This window comes from Helicoverpa zea, chromosome 7 (assembly GCF_022581195.2).
Source record: "Helicoverpa zea isolate HzStark_Cry1AcR chromosome 7, ilHelZeax1.1, whole genome shotgun sequence".
Taxonomy (NCBI): domain Eukaryota; kingdom Metazoa; phylum Arthropoda; class Insecta; order Lepidoptera; family Noctuidae; genus Helicoverpa; species Helicoverpa zea.
Window position 1 is genome coordinate 3,342,412 of NC_061458.1, and position 15,717 is coordinate 3,358,128.

Below are 15,717 nucleotides of genomic sequence, written 5' to 3' on the forward strand. Positions count from 1 at the left end.
ATTTGTTTGGTATACTTTGATTTCATTTGGACCTATAACTTTTTGCTGCTCAGTGCTGCACTTGAGGCAAATGTTTTTCGAATAAAGAGAATGTTCTTATAAAACCATATAAGTTTCATCTGCATCTTTCTGCCCCTTCTTGGGTTAAAGGAGTGTCAAAGTATGCATGTCCATAGTATTGAAAAAACTTTATATTTTAAGTTCAGCTTTCATGTTGTTTCAGGTAAAGCTTTCAAATGTTCTGTTTCGAGGACGACTATTTTTGACATTTGGCACTCTAAAGAGGGTAGTCCAAATGAAAAATGCAACATGTCCTGAATACTTTGACCGAAACATCGTGCCTTTCGGATGACATCATAAATATCAAACTAGAGACTTTAAGTAATAAAATTATGAATGTATGTAAACGAATTTCTCATTATTGGGCAAAATCAAATCGTAGTAGGTCTAAGTTTATTGAGAAATATTCAGATTGGCTGAATGTAGTTGAAAATATTGATGTAGAGCGAATTGAGTTACATGTATCTAAGAAGTCTGACAAAGTTGAACCATCAACTTCTTCATTCAGATCCCTTCCCAACAGGTTTTCGAAAGTTACCTGTCAAAAACAAAAGGTGTGCTATCAAAATATGTTCTAGATTTGTTATCTGTTTGTATATAGTAAATACTTTTGAGCTTGAATGTATTCTGGTATATTTTGTGTTTTGTGTGTATTTGCAAAAAAGGTTGTTCACGTATTTTTGCTGTTTTATTTTATTCCTTTATGGTTATTTTTAATATAAATAACCATTATTTATATAGATTTTTCATTAAAAGTCGCAGTATGACATGTTTTAGGTTTATCGTCTAAAACAAAATTACTGCGAGACATTATTTACACCTAAATAGTATGATATTTTTTTAAAATGAATGTGGTTATGTTATAATTTTAATAATTTACACTTATCTTAACATATTTCAACGTGTAAAATAAATTAATTGAAAGTATTTGTGAGTTTCGTATTTATGGCCGCCTTTGTATGGAACGTGAATCACTGTGCACTGCTCCAATATTTTCATACACCCACTACTTCACTGTTTAGGGCTGTTGTTTACGGATCATGCATGCATGCTCGCATTCGCAGTACGAGCATGGCCCATCATAATCAAACATGGTTTGCTTTCCAAAAAGCTTACTAGCTCTTCCAGCTGACTCAACGAAGGCAGTGCGTTGCGAGATACTATATAAAAGATAAATATTTTAGTTATATAATAGACGTAGTTCACAAAGACTGTATTGTATATTAAAATATAAATGTTACGTATTGTGTACTTACTTTCGACAGTTTTGGAACCAAACTAAAACACAGGACAAGTAGAATGCCGTTGGCTATGGGTACAACTTTTTTTAAAGTCCACTTGACCGCTTAAAGCCATTTGGAGCTTTGAAATCTCGATTCTCGTATTTAAATAAATAAACTTATAATCTAGTTATGAGCAAAATGTTTGAGTTTTGAAATGACACAGACTATATATTATACTACATCATAGACATAATATTAGTAAACAGGACTGCGCATATAAACCCAAAAAACGAGCCGAGTGAAACAGTTAGTACGGAGGCTGTCTGTCCCTTTCTAATAGGGTGACTATGAGATTAAGCTATGTGAGACAAATCCGAATTTGCTAAGATTATTAAACACAGATTAGTATTGAAGTTTTAACTTACGCAGTTTGTGACCTTAAGATACTAATAAAGGCTTTTAATAATTAGCGGAAATTAGCAGTATAAAAGCAGGAAGATTCGAAGTGAAGACTGTTTTTTTTGTATTTCTACTTCATTTATAGACTGCTGAGCCATTTATGTCGCCTTTCTTCATTTTTTGGGAAGCTATAACAATAGTACAACAGTTTTAAAATCCATCACCCATATTTTGACTCGTTACAAGAATTCATGGGCACCCTAGTTGTTTGGTTTACGAAAATGTTATTATTAGCTAACCTGTGGAACGATATATTGCAAACACCATAGGATTCACTTTTGCAAGTAGAAACGCAACACTTTTTCACCATTTTAATAGTTTAAATTGATTTAATACAAAAAAATATAAACAAAATTTTAAATGCTGATTACGCGCCAAGAATGTTCAGGGTTACCGCTAGAAAATAAAAAAAAAGCAAAATAAAAATTTATGTTGTTTATGTTTTAATAATAAATACGAATAAATTAATGCGATTTTTATTTATTTGTTGACTTACAATTGTTAAAATAAGATAAAAATATAAGTGATTCAATTGTTTTTGGGAAGACAAAACTTTTGATCACAACATTTTTTTATGCTGGCAAGGTGTTAGAAAGAGACAAACAGCCTCCGTTCGAACTATCCCTCTCGGCTCGGATTTGCCTCTGTGTATTATGCAACCAATTTAGTACCTTATTGCGTTAGAATAGAGTTCATTTTCGTAAATATATATTTTGAGCGTGCGCAATCTTGTTTAGTAATATTATATCTATTGTTCAGGATTCCCGGTATATGTTGTCTCGTATGCGACTAGATGGCGTTGCCGCGTTTAAATGCAGGCTATGGTTTCGTTACCAAAAATAGTATAAGTTGCATTTTGACATTATATTAAAGGTCTTGCTATTTTGAAGAGTGTTTGTATTATTTTATCATCTATTCCTGAAGGTATAAGGATCAAAGTTAAACATGGTCCATCGATACCGAATAGTCACGTGGTGCGCAAAAGAGAGATATTATTGAGATCAAAGATTATAAACTCTTTGGAAATTGGCATCGCACTTTTTTGACATTGAACTTTGACAACTTCAAACATGGACAAAGATCTAAGAATTCTAGAAGATATAAAAACGCAAATTGAAAAAGGCCTAATCAACTTTAAGAAGTCGCCGAAAGACAGGATTGACCAACATTATGTGGAAACAAGGCAACAAATGTTGGAACGATTATTTACCACCTTCTCATCAAAATATGAAGCTATGGTTGGCGACTACGGAAGCGGCAAGATAGCGAATTATTTTCAAGGCGATGTTTTTGAAGCAACATCAGAGACGTATTTATGTTATCAGGTTCAGCTTAAGAAAACTATGTCCACATTTAATACCATAAAATGTAAGTCCAGTGGCGAAGGTTCATCAGACAATTCGCGACCATCTGTCACAAAATTACCAAAAATTCAAATTCCTATTTTCAGTGGGAAGTACACTGAATGGACATCGTTTAGAGAGTTGTTTATATCACTGATTCATAATAATTCCATGTTAGACGATGTTCAGCGGTTACATTATCTCAAAACTCAATTGTCTGGTGAAGCTGAGCAACTCATAAGACATGTTCCTGTCACTCAAGCTAACTACAAAATATGTTGGGACATGATCGAAAGTCGGTATAATAATAAAAAGTACATTTCAAATTGTATTTTGCAGCGGTTGTTCAATCAAAAAGTGGTAAACGTAGACTCTTCTAGTGCCCTAAAGGGACTTCTTGATGTGACAAATGATTGTTTGCATCAATTGTCAAATCTCGGTATAAATGTAAAAACATGGGATGTGATTGTAATTTATATTATAAGTTTGAAGCTGGACGTAGAATCTAGGAAGCAGTGGGAACTGCAAGTCAACCAATCATCATCCGTGGATTTTCCGTCTTGGTTACAATTTCAAGAGTTTTTGGAGACTCGTTTCCGGGCTCTTGAATTTATTCAGCCTACTGGTAAGCCCAAGGTCTTGTATAGTTACACAACATCTCACCCCAAAGAAGTAAATGACGTTACAAAGATGTCATGTCCACATTGTGCCGAAACTCACAGATTATTCAACTGCAAGAAGTTCTGCAAGGAGGAAGTCGAACAGCGCCGTAATATTGCACAATCTTTAGGTTTGTGTTTTAACTGTCTAGGAAAGAATCACACAACCAAAGTTTGTAAATCACTCACCACATGCCGTTTCTGCCAGCGCAAACATCACACCTTATTACACCTCAGGAACTATAGTATACCAAGCACGGATGCTGGTTCTAGCGAACCAACACCACAGCAGACCACTAACCTCGCAACTCATCTTTTAAAGGGTATCGCTCCGGGACGAGTCCTGTTAGCCACAGCTCTTATAAGAGCCGAGTCAAAAGATGGGTCCACTCAAGTACTACGAGCCTTGCTGGATCAAGGATCGCAGGCGTCATTTATAACTGAAGCAGCAGCGCAGTTACTTCGTCTAAAGAGGATTGGTAGCAAAACCAAGATAGCAGGTATAGGAGGTAATCAGAGCGGCGTTAGCGTTGTCTCCAATTACACTGTAAGTATGAACGTACAATCATTGTACGAACCTTCTTATACCATCAAAGTATCAGCGCATGTATTACGCTCACTGACTTCTGTAATGCCTGACGCCAGTTTCGAAATGCAGGATTGGTCTGAAATACACAATGTTCAGTTGGCTGATCCCCACCTTAATACCCCTAACAAAATTGATGTTTTGTTAGGAGCTGACATTTACTGTCAGATATTGAAGAAAGGTTTGATCAGGAGCCCTAAGGGTTCCCTAGTAGCACAAGACACACAGTTAGGGTGGATTGTGTCAGGGTTTGTTGACAGAGATCACATTTCCCATCAGCAGCAATTGATAGTTTCAATGCATGCCCAAGTTGATGAAAATGATAATCGGTTGTGGGAAGTTAAGTCTGATCCCTCGTTAGTCAAAAAGCTACTAACGAGTAAAGAACAAGCATGTGATGAGTATTCTCATGCAACAATAAAGCATGTAAGATTGAAATCACATAATTCTAATGTAATAACAAAATGTTCATTTCTAGGACGCTTGGAGAAAATCAGCGCCGAGTCAGCCAGAAATCGTAATAACGCTGTTTATCTTCCTCATCATGCTGTGGTTAGAGAAGATAAGCTGGCTACTAAAGCAAGGGTGGCCTATGATACATCGTTCAAGGGAACAAATGTAGTTTCATTGAATGACACCTTAATGGTAGGACGCACCCTCCAGGCAGACTTGCGGCATATTGACGACTCCAAGCATCCATATCATTCCGAAACGTAGGTCAAGATCATAGTCAAGATGTATACGATGCGCAGTCACGACAAGAAATCAGCCGAGAAGAGAAGAGAATCGACAGAACTTGTTTGTAGAGTAACACCGATATACGATATACTTGCTACAAAGGATGTATTTGCCTATTTGTATGAACTTCTGTTCACATTGTGGCAGTTTCAAATTGATCAACAGCAGGATTTCTGTCTTGTTAACGTTTTGTCGCTCGACTGCTAAAGGAATGGTATAAGGGTTTCTACGTAGGCGCAACAGGGAGTAGTCACACATTTCTTTCAGAGGCATATGTGGACATCTAAAATTCCTGAATAAAAGCAAGGCGATGTTGTGTTATTAAAGAAGATGACTTATCTCCAGCCAAATGGTTGTATGGTCAAGTTGAACAAGTGCATCCTGGAAAGGATGGTATCACGCGCGTCGTCACACTTCGGTGTAAAGACACCTTGATGAAACGTCCAGCTTCAAAGCTATGTTTACTCTCCATTATGTAAATATGTTTAGTTCGAAAACGCAGTTAATGTTATGTTAACCTTATAGTTTTTGATACAAGTAAATTGTTTTGTAAATGCATTATACTATTAGTAAGTAAGTTTTGAAGCCATTAGTTATTTATTACAAACCGTCGTATCATTATTACTGTTCACTGATCGTTTGATAAATTCTATTATACATATACAGTCCATTGCTCTATTTAAGTACTTTCGATCATAGTGGGCGGTAATAAAAAGGAATAAATTCCTTTTAGTGGGCGGTATGTTCAGGATTCCCGGTATATGTTGTCTCGTATGCGACTAGATGGCGTTGCCGCGTTTAAATGCAGGCTATGGTTTCGTTACCAAAAATAGTATAAGTTGCATTTTGACATTATATTAAAGGTCTTGCTATTTTGAAGAGTGTTTGTATTATTTTATCATCTATTCCTGAAGGTATAAGGACCAAAGTTAAACATCTATGTACTACATAACCTTATAACAAATGTCAAAGATTTGAGTCATTATTTTCTATATCGAAAATGATATAATTAATTAATTATTCGTTGCATAACGAATAGAATGTGTCTTAAACATGCATACTAGGGTTAAAATAAAAGCCACATAAAAAATCATGATTATGTATATTTAAAAAATTAAGATAAACGATAGATGTTAGAGTACCTACTTACAATTACCTGTACATGATGATAAATAACGAATTAATTTCGACGAGAAAGTTATCTCAGTTTCGGACATTTGCAATATTGTCTTAAACAGAATAATTTAATATTGACCGTAAGCAAAAACGTTTATATACAGATATAATTATAATTTTCAACTTTAAACAAATATGAGACTATAATGAATATAATATTTATAGGTACGTCAATTATATACTATCTATTTGTCCAATGCGACATTACAATAGTTCACCCACACACAAATATAATGGTAATAAATATGGATTTATTAAGGCTAGATTTTAAGCTGAGAGACAATTTATACAAAACTATAAGTAGCGTCTTTGAAGGCCAGTCTACATCGCAGGATCGTCTTTAATGCCTAGCGGAAGAGCTAAGTACATAAAAAGCGCAAAATAAATCTTAAAATATTCTAGAATAAGGCGTATTATTGCTTGATTCATTATACAGATCCCATATATTCACGAATACGAAGCAATGGATTAATGATGCATACTTCTTCATTACACCCAAGACCGTAATTGGGAAGTTGAAATGGAAGACACATCTTGTTCTAGCATTCGACTCCTGACTTCTTTTGCTTACGATTTCGTGCATATGTGCCGCACTAACATGCTTTTAACAAACATTGAAATTCAACAGTAGACAACGGCATAATAATATCTAGCATTTCATAAAGTTCCATTATACAAAATCAAAGCAGCGACGTAAACTGGCCCTGACTATGTACGTGTCAACTAAAACTTGACACCGTATTCTAGTTTAACATCGTATTATACAAGAAATATAAATATAAAATATATGACGTCATAAAATAAAATGCACGGTATTTACATCCTTGTCTCAACATATATTTTTGCCGTTTATAAAGGCTTTATATTGAATAGAACAGCATTATATCTGTGACTGATTTACCTCTCTCAGTGCTGTATAGCCATTTATATCCTGTTTGAGAGCGCCTGGGCATTAGATTGTATATAAAAAGATCGCGTATTTCAGATATCAATTTTTAAGGAAGAAGTGGACCACTTCATAAAGTATATTATACTATTTACTATAGTATGGAAATTTTAGATCTTTTCCCTTCGGTCTCAGAATAGCTAGCTGGTCAGAGCTCTACTGTATTTCTTTACCTAGAATATGTCATTTATTTTGAGGAGAAAATTGGAATATTAGAGTGGACATATTTAAAAATATAAACATCTCGTCATTGCTATAGTTAAAAATTTGGCAACATTCTCACTCCCCTTTTAATACCTTTAGATGTCGAAAGGTCAATGATACGAGGTATTATACTAATCAATGTTTACTCCTTCATTTTAACATTACAATAATATTGGTTCCATTACCTACCTAATGGCAACACTGCCCACAACACAGAATAACAATAATCCCATATATCATACATACATCGATATAATTCATAAAACGTCTATTTTGTTATATAGATCCACCTAATTTATTTGGTGTCTCTGAGTATATCTAGCGTTGGACATTTAACAATAAGATTTTCGATTTCCGTATTACTCTAAAAGTACTTAACGTCTAAAACAATGCCATTTTTACACATTCCTTTGGCATATCGTTCGCATTCATGTCAGTAACATCAATTTATCATTCGTTTCGCATTCATGTCTTCCAATGTACATACAGGATAAAACTTAAATTTAATCGGCTAAGAAACCTAAATCTAAACCACTCTTCATGCCTGAACAATCAGTCTTCTCATTGCGAAAATTATCATAATTTCATTTTATTATTTACATATTTTTTATTTTAGAATTTTATAACATTCTATTTGCAGTAACCTTTATACATGAAAAATATGAATCTGTCAATCTGTTTATTTTTACAAAGCACTAGAGGGATCTACAGTGGACGGGTCAAACATATTGTGAATGATCGAGTGTTCATGTTTGAGCAAATAAGACTAAGATTCCAAGGTACAGCGTGTCAGTGGGGTTATGGCACTAAATTTACAAAATCTACGTGATGTAAGCTATGATATAACAAGTTAACGTAGTACGCGAATCTCAAAATTTCTAAACCAATATATGGATTGAAGATAATGTCGACTCTCATGACGCTCTGTATAATGAGAAAATGAGTTTCAGTTAGAGAGTGATAACACATTCAATTCAAATATTACTAAAGAATTTCTTTGCCTCTTTTTAACAAGTCATTTTCTAAAGTGCAAGTGTTCATATTGTAAGCTATAGTATAACGAAACTTTAAGGAATAAAGTACCCTTTAATGGTGAATATCAGTAGTCTGACATGCTATTGTCTAAATCACCTCGCAAGACTCAACATTTTGTTAATTCTAAACAATGAATATATAGCACGGTGACGTGGCTAAGTGATGAAAGTTAAATGAACCTTCAAGAATGGGACTTCCAAATTCCTAGGTTCTTTCTATTTGCAACAACGAACGAGATTCAACGGTAACCGTACATTCGTCGTCATATATTTAGCAGTACCATCAAAGGGTCAACAAGAGACAAAACACTACATGAAAAGCACGACAGAGGATTTAACGAATACAATCGAGTAGGCTACAGCTACGCGCGTAAGTGTGAGTAGTAACGTCCCACGAGTGTATATACTGGATAGATGATCCCTGGCTACAGTATGCCGTTGGTGTAGTACTGGTAGTTGTCGTAGAGGCGCGTGGAGAGCGAGTGCAGCGCGTCGCGCACGAGCTTGTCGACGAGCGCCTGCAGCTGCGGCTCCGTGCGCCCCGCGTGGAAGCGCGCGCGGAACGACGACACCGCGCTGCTGCTGCGCAGGCACGCTAGCTGACCGCCTGCAGATACATTCATTGATTACTTGTTGAACATATAACTTACAAAAAAGATACAACTGTAAAAAAAAAAACATAAGAAGAATTATTATATTTTCAAATATTTCTGAGATTATATCCCAGAGTTCAACAGATCCAATACTATCTTCCATCATTTTACACCACTTATTTTTGCAAAACTAAATAAATAAATAAACGTTGGAGGCAATTAAAACTATTAAAATGATATTTGCACATGAATAACTTGAATCTTGAGACCAGGAGGTGTCTAAAAATATAGGAGAGATATACCCATGTATATCTCTCCTACAGATGTGACACATTTTTTAATTACATATTTAAATTAGATCACATATCAATCAACGAGCAGTTACGAGATAACAAATCAGTGTAAAAGCTTCTAGAGTTTTTAGTACATGTAATGTCTTCTAAACATACCCATCCTCATAAGTTCGACAACATGTATGATCTGATCGCAGTGCTTGCGAGCTGCGATCAAACCGCGCAGTATCAATATCTTGAAGTACTGGAACATGTCCGAGTTCTCGCCGTCCATCACTTCTACAAACTCTTGCGTCAACTGGAATCACAATTCATTATTTTATTTATTTAACAGTTCATGAAAACAGGAAGAAAAATAGAACAATCAAGTGCAAGCACTGATTATTTATTTAAAATGAATTGTGTCATTTAAATACTAGTTCTAACGTTATTATTATTACTTCGGTCTTTATTGTACTGAGATAAAGTTTGATGTATGAAAATAATATTTCCATGTAAAAAAAATATCGTTACAACATGTGAAAATTACGATATGTGTAACAATGAAATTATAATAATACCTTAAATGGCGAGCTCTCAAATCCAAGATTTTTGGGTGATATTGAAAATATGAAGCCAAAATCTATGTGGATAATGTGACCCGTGCTGTCCAGCAAAATATTTCCGTTATGCCTGAAACAAGAAAATATATTTCTCAGAGTGTATAAAGTAGACAAGTATTTTTTTTTAATGAGAAATCATCAAATGACCCCTTCCGCTGTGGGTTAGGAGCGTGGGCAGTGTCAGACTGACTAAAACCCACCATGTTCCTTCTTAAGACCTTTATGTACCAGGGCCGCGATAACTCTTTCGAAAAATCCCGCAGCCCCGGCCGGATGGAACAACCCCCTGACATGTCAAACAGATTCCTCTTGACTGCTTCTTTATTTGTTGAAGGGGAATCGAGTTTTACACACTTTACCTAATAAACCTTAACATTTCAGCCTTCCTACCTGTCTTTAAGCTGCAGCAGGTAACTGGTAAGCGCGTACGCGGCGGCAGACTCGACGAAGTTGTTCTGCGCTCGCAGGAAGCCCTCGCTGTTGGGCGGCCCGTGCTCGAGCTCTAACCACGCGCGGAGACTCTTGCCGGATTGCTTCTTTATTTGGTGGAGGGATACTGAGTTTAGTACCTGAGGAAAACAACAAAAAAAGTTAGACACATGATAATAAACTATCAACCTAGTTGTGTTCTCGAAACGTGGATGGGGAGGAGTAGGTAAATGCTTTCTTATGCCATGTTCTAGTGACATTATTGAGATCACGAGATGAACATAAGACTAATGGTCTGCTATTTAAGCAAAAGCTTAAAAGACAATGTCAAGACTGGGTTTAAAAATCCAGAATGTTGAGGTTAAGAATAAGTACTCCTTAAACATATCTATAATATAAAAATGAATCGCAAAATGTGTTGGTAAGCGCATAACTCAACAACGCCTGGACCAATTTGGCTAATTCTTTTTTTGTTGTGTTTGTTATTGTCAGGAGAAGGTTCTTATGAAAAAAAAATAGGGTAGAGAAGTCAGTTGACGGGAGCGAAGCCGCGGGCAAAAGCTAGTTTAATATAAAATTTTACAATTCCTTACAACTGCATAAGATTATAACTGGCAACCTCTAGATCAGTTCAGAGCAGTGAATAACATTGACCTCTTAACAGCTTCAATAGGAAATACATTAAACCGACATTGTACCACAATACATTGTGAAGGTATTATCATAAATTGGGTACACTAGCTCTGAAACTTATCACACAATATACGAAGTGTTATGTTAATGTCAGATAAGGTGATAGGATATTAACAATCTATTGATGACAACCTTAGGTGTTAATGAATATGAGTCACTGTTATTTTTATTTATATTGAAAAAATATAGAATGATTCAGACTTGCAGTAAACCCTACTGAATACCTACTTGTTGCTAAGGAATATTGGTTCAAAGAAGAAGTATTCTGGTTATAACATGATGTGTATGTGTACTAAACATTAGACAGTTATCCAAAATATAGATGTGTGAAAATATAGGTGATAGAAAACGTTACTTTCTTTGAAAACAATAGCCAATGTCTTTTGCCACATTATTTCATCAAGTTTCTTATCAAACAAGACGAGTATACTCACGGGTTGTATAAGTCCGCACTCCTTATCCAGACACAGTATCTCATAGGGCCTGAGTTTCAAAGGAACCCTTTCAGCCGACCAAGCAGTTTGCAATCTTCTCAGCAGTTGTGCCGCTAACATCTCTTGTCGTAAATCGTCGCCCACTTTGACGATGCAGCCGAGGAGACGCCAACCGCTTAATGCGCCGTAAGGCGATGACGAACGCATGCGAGCGTATTTGCTTTCCCATGATTCCTGTGGACAAACATTTTAACATTTAGATTAGAAATAATATTTTTGCGTAGATTAACAATAGCAAGAAATGAGTAACAATAGCAATAAGTGCGCCGTGCTCCTTAAATACGGTAGTGGAGTACTTTTCTGTATTTCAGCTTAGACGATTAATTTAAGGGACCCCCCACACTAGCGTCTTTCGAGCGTCGTCGTCGTGCCAGCGTCCGCGCAAACGTCCACCCGACGTCGACGTCGCGGCGACGCGACGCCAGCGCTGGCCGGCTGCCGAACGCCGAGCGTGCGCAGCGCTGGCGTCGCGTAGCCGCGACGCGATTCAACGTTTTTTGCGAACAAGTACAATGCTCAACGCAATCTATTTGCCCCGCTCCCCACCAGTACTTCGCCCTCTTGCGCCGCACGCGTCGCGTCAGTTGTAACGTCGTCAGTATAGAGTGCACACGTAATATCCAAAATGCAGTCACCGCTCGAAGATGTGTTTGATACTGAACTTTTTATTCAAGAAATACAAAATCGGCCTGTGTTGTGGGATATGTCAAAAAGAGAATATAGTGATCGCATTCTTAAAAGAAAGGCTTGGGAAGAGCCGCGGCTACGCGACACCAGCGCCGCGCACGCTCGGCGTTCGGCAGCCGTCCAGCGCTGGCGTCGCGTCGCCGCGACGTCGACGTCGGGTGGACGTTGCGCGGACGCTGGCACGACGACGACGCTCGAAAGACGCTAGTGTGGGGGGTCTCTAACTGTTTCGTCTTGGTTAACGAATATCAGCCTAATCAAATAGTGATCAACTACAAATTATATTTGATTATTTTCCTAAATATCAAGACAATCTTCAGCAGAAGTTCATAAAGGGAAAATGGATGAGGTTATAAACCGACTTCCGTAAAAGGAAGAGGTTTTGTGTTGGCTATGTGTATTTTTAAAACATTAATAACAACTTAAGCGCAGTGGATTAGATACTGAACATGACCACGATACTATTATGAAATAAGCATGACATGATTATTATTTATGTATTTGTACTTTAATCGAATAATAATTCCTCAATCGGCTGAACGCTGCAGTCGAAATATACTGACGCCAGCACATCTAGCTATATAATGCAATCTTTAATAGATTTTCAACTTTATTTCTGAAGTATAAAGGTCAATGTTGATAGGGAAAAAATGCCAGGTTGGAGTAGCTTGATAAGATGGCCTGGACTTAAATGATATAGGTAGAATTAGAATGAAAAACGTACTCCAAAAGTAGATGATGAAGATTAGTTACAGAAACTGTGTTACAGGCAGATATTCAATAGGTCAGCATCTATATAACAAATACAACGTACCTTAAGCGCTGTAGCCGAAGGATCGGCGGGGTCATGTCGGAAAGCATTGGGCGGAGGAGCGGCGGTGGCATCAGCCAGCCTTCTTCGAACCTCACCAGCACCCACCGCCACTGATTCACGAGACCCGCACGATGATGTGGATAATGCTGATACTGCCGATACCTGCGAAATGTTATGTTAGGAAAATGTCTAGGTAATTGGTATATGGCAGTATAAATAGATATGAGGTAGGTGCAAACTAGTAGGTAGTTTGAGTATTTTACAAGAGGTGGTATTAATACAAAGATTAATTAGGTACCTACAAAAACAGAAAGGTTTGCAATCATAGGTTGAGTTTTTTTCCTTCAGTATGAAATGCATAGGACAGAAATTGTAGGTGCATATAGTGACGTACAGGCATAACACGTATTCAAGGTAGGTTTTATCTCTGCACATTTTTATCCGCTGCTTTTTTACTTAATTATATATGTAGGTAATGCAGATATCATAAGTTCACTCATTTTAATTGTTATTTATCATGTTGTTTCACAGCCACGCCATAATTTATTCAGATTTGATGATACCCAACAAAGCGAACCAAACAACAAAGGAAAAACTTTATGTATTTCAAATGCAGCGCAAAAACATAGAGGTTGACTTATCAACGTATCAACTGCTGTTGTTATGATCACTTTCCGCGTAATAATGTAACGTATGCCTCAACAATTATGCACTTTAGTTTCACAGGTAAGATAACTTGCTAATTACTAAGTATCACACTGATACGGAAACGTCAATAATTTGCAATTACCTGCTTGTAGTAATATGCAGTCAGGAGAAAGGGCCCTATAAAGTGTGAACTAAGTGGCTCTCTCTACCTATAATTATTGTAAGTAATTTCCTCGTCTTTAACATTTTCTTTGGGTTTACGATGTCTGAAGTAAACAAGTGTAGAGAAAATGTAATGATAGGGTACGTACTTATTATTACTTTATTTAATTATGTAGTTTCCGCCAGTAGTTCAACCCGCGTGGGAGCTACTTCTCGCACAACCAGACATACCCCAAATATGTTTCCTCAATTAGACTAATTTAATTAGAGACAAACAAAACAACGAAGACTTCTTCGGATCGATCATATTTTTCTAAGGATTTTATAGGATAGCTTCAGATACCACTCAAAGCAGTATCAATTCAGCCATCATTCATCTAGAAAGTCTGTTAATCTAATGACCAATGTGCTGTAACTCAAATTGCCTGCGTAACTCAATGTGAACGTCAAATGGAAATTGATTATTATAATTTACTTCCATAAATATATTTTTGCATATTAATTCATAATGCTAAATATTTAGTAGTCGCGTAATAACGATTTCTATATGAAAATTCATCAAATAAACTAAGTTAAAAACAACATTATGTACCTAGGTATCTTATTCAGAAATATGTGGGCAGTGGCTTGTAGCCATTCATAGACAGAGAATTGATTAAAAATGATTTCTTTTCACAGCTTAGTAGCAATTCCCCCATTAATAAATGGTAGCAGAAGCACAGTATTTTTGGATTTCTATAGAACGGGATCACGGTTCAATCAATTCAAGAACATTATTTACTCCCACGCGCCTACATTCGAAGGGAATTCAATAGAGCAATAAACGTATCAATATGTATTCTCATTTACTGCCTTTTGATGGAATATTACACTATTGTAGATCTAATTTAGGAAGCCGAAATAACTTGTGGACGTGGGAAATATACTTAGAATACTATATACTTATATATGTTGATACCGTTATATCATTATACGGAAGAGGCCAATTGATCTACAAGTGAATTTGTGATTCATATTTTTTAGATGGAAAGTATATTTTACATTATTGGATATTTGAACATATCATTTGCATATTACATGTTACTGAATGTGACATAAACTCATTTAAAAGTAAATAAGCGTTACTAATGTTTGATATACAACTTATCAATATTTAAATGCGTACAGAGATCTCTTTCTCAGATTACAATCTATCACCATATATTTTTTTTACATAAATCAGTCAAACAGGTAAATGGCCATTCACTTTTCAGTGTATAATTGTATTTAGGTATTTGGCAATCATGTAATTATAGTTTGTAACCACACTCGTGGCATTCGTCTATTATTTGTTGGAAACAATTCAGAGTTATACAAACATTATCTAACTTTGTTTCCTAGATACGTCATTAAAGAAGACAAAGTAACATAATTAACTTTAGTTTTAATTACTCGCCATCACAAAATAAATAACGAGAAAAAAATAAAGCTTCCCATAATGACTTCACAGAACTATTTAGATTTTTATCACCATGCAAACAACATATTAAATAAGAAACTGGAAAATAAAACCTAACTCTGTTTCTTGAGCTAGCACCATATAATTTGTAGATTTGAAAGAAAAACAAAAAATATAAGTAGCGGTCATTGTAACTTTGTAACCCATTGTTCGGTTAAGAAATAACGATAGTTAGGTTAAATGGTCATTTGGCTAGAGTGTTGAACCTCACCAAATGTTAAGGCATTAAAATAAAACTATGCTCAGTAGTTCGTTAAATATATTGAAATTTTGACCGCAGTTTGTATCCTGTTTAACCCCTAATTTGTAAATGACGTAGTCGTCATAAAAACCTCTGTTGCTTTAGAAGTTTTTTCACACGAATTTAATCGGTCTC

At 36.0% G+C, this 15,717-nt stretch overlaps 2 protein-coding genes across 3 annotated transcripts in view; one reads left to right on the top strand and one right to left on the bottom strand.

Annotated features, from left to right (window-relative positions):
- Positions 1 to 3,484: 3,484 nt before the first annotated feature.
- LOC124631915 lies at positions 3,485 to 5,952 on the top strand. Its single transcript, XM_047166550.1, has 2 exons — positions 3,485 to 4,291; positions 4,809 to 5,952. Exons 1-2 carry the CDS (start codon positions 3,776 to 3,778, stop codon positions 4,950 to 4,952), a joined length of 660 nt encoding a protein of 219 aa, XP_047022506.1. The 5' UTR covers positions 3,485 to 3,775; the 3' UTR covers positions 4,953 to 5,952.
- Positions 5,953 to 6,151: 199 nt separating this feature from the next.
- LOC124631647 (phosphatidylinositol 4-kinase beta) overlaps positions 6,152 to 15,717 on the bottom strand; it is a 51,232-nt gene continuing 41,666 nt past the window's right edge. For both annotated transcript variants that reach the window (XM_047166144.1, XM_047166145.1), the window contains exons 5-10: positions 13,034 to 13,195; positions 11,473 to 11,706; positions 10,307 to 10,485; positions 9,875 to 9,986; positions 9,471 to 9,612; positions 6,152 to 9,035 (exon numbers count right to left, since the gene is read on the bottom strand). In XM_047166144.1, coding sequence (XP_047022100.1) covers positions 8,854 to 9,035; positions 9,471 to 9,612; positions 9,875 to 9,986; positions 10,307 to 10,485; positions 11,473 to 11,706; positions 13,034 to 13,195 — 1,011 coding nt within the window. In that variant the 3' untranslated portion in view covers positions 6,152 to 8,853. The remainder of the gene's footprint in view (positions 9,036 to 9,470; positions 9,613 to 9,874; positions 9,987 to 10,306; positions 10,486 to 11,472; positions 11,707 to 13,033; positions 13,196 to 15,717) is intronic.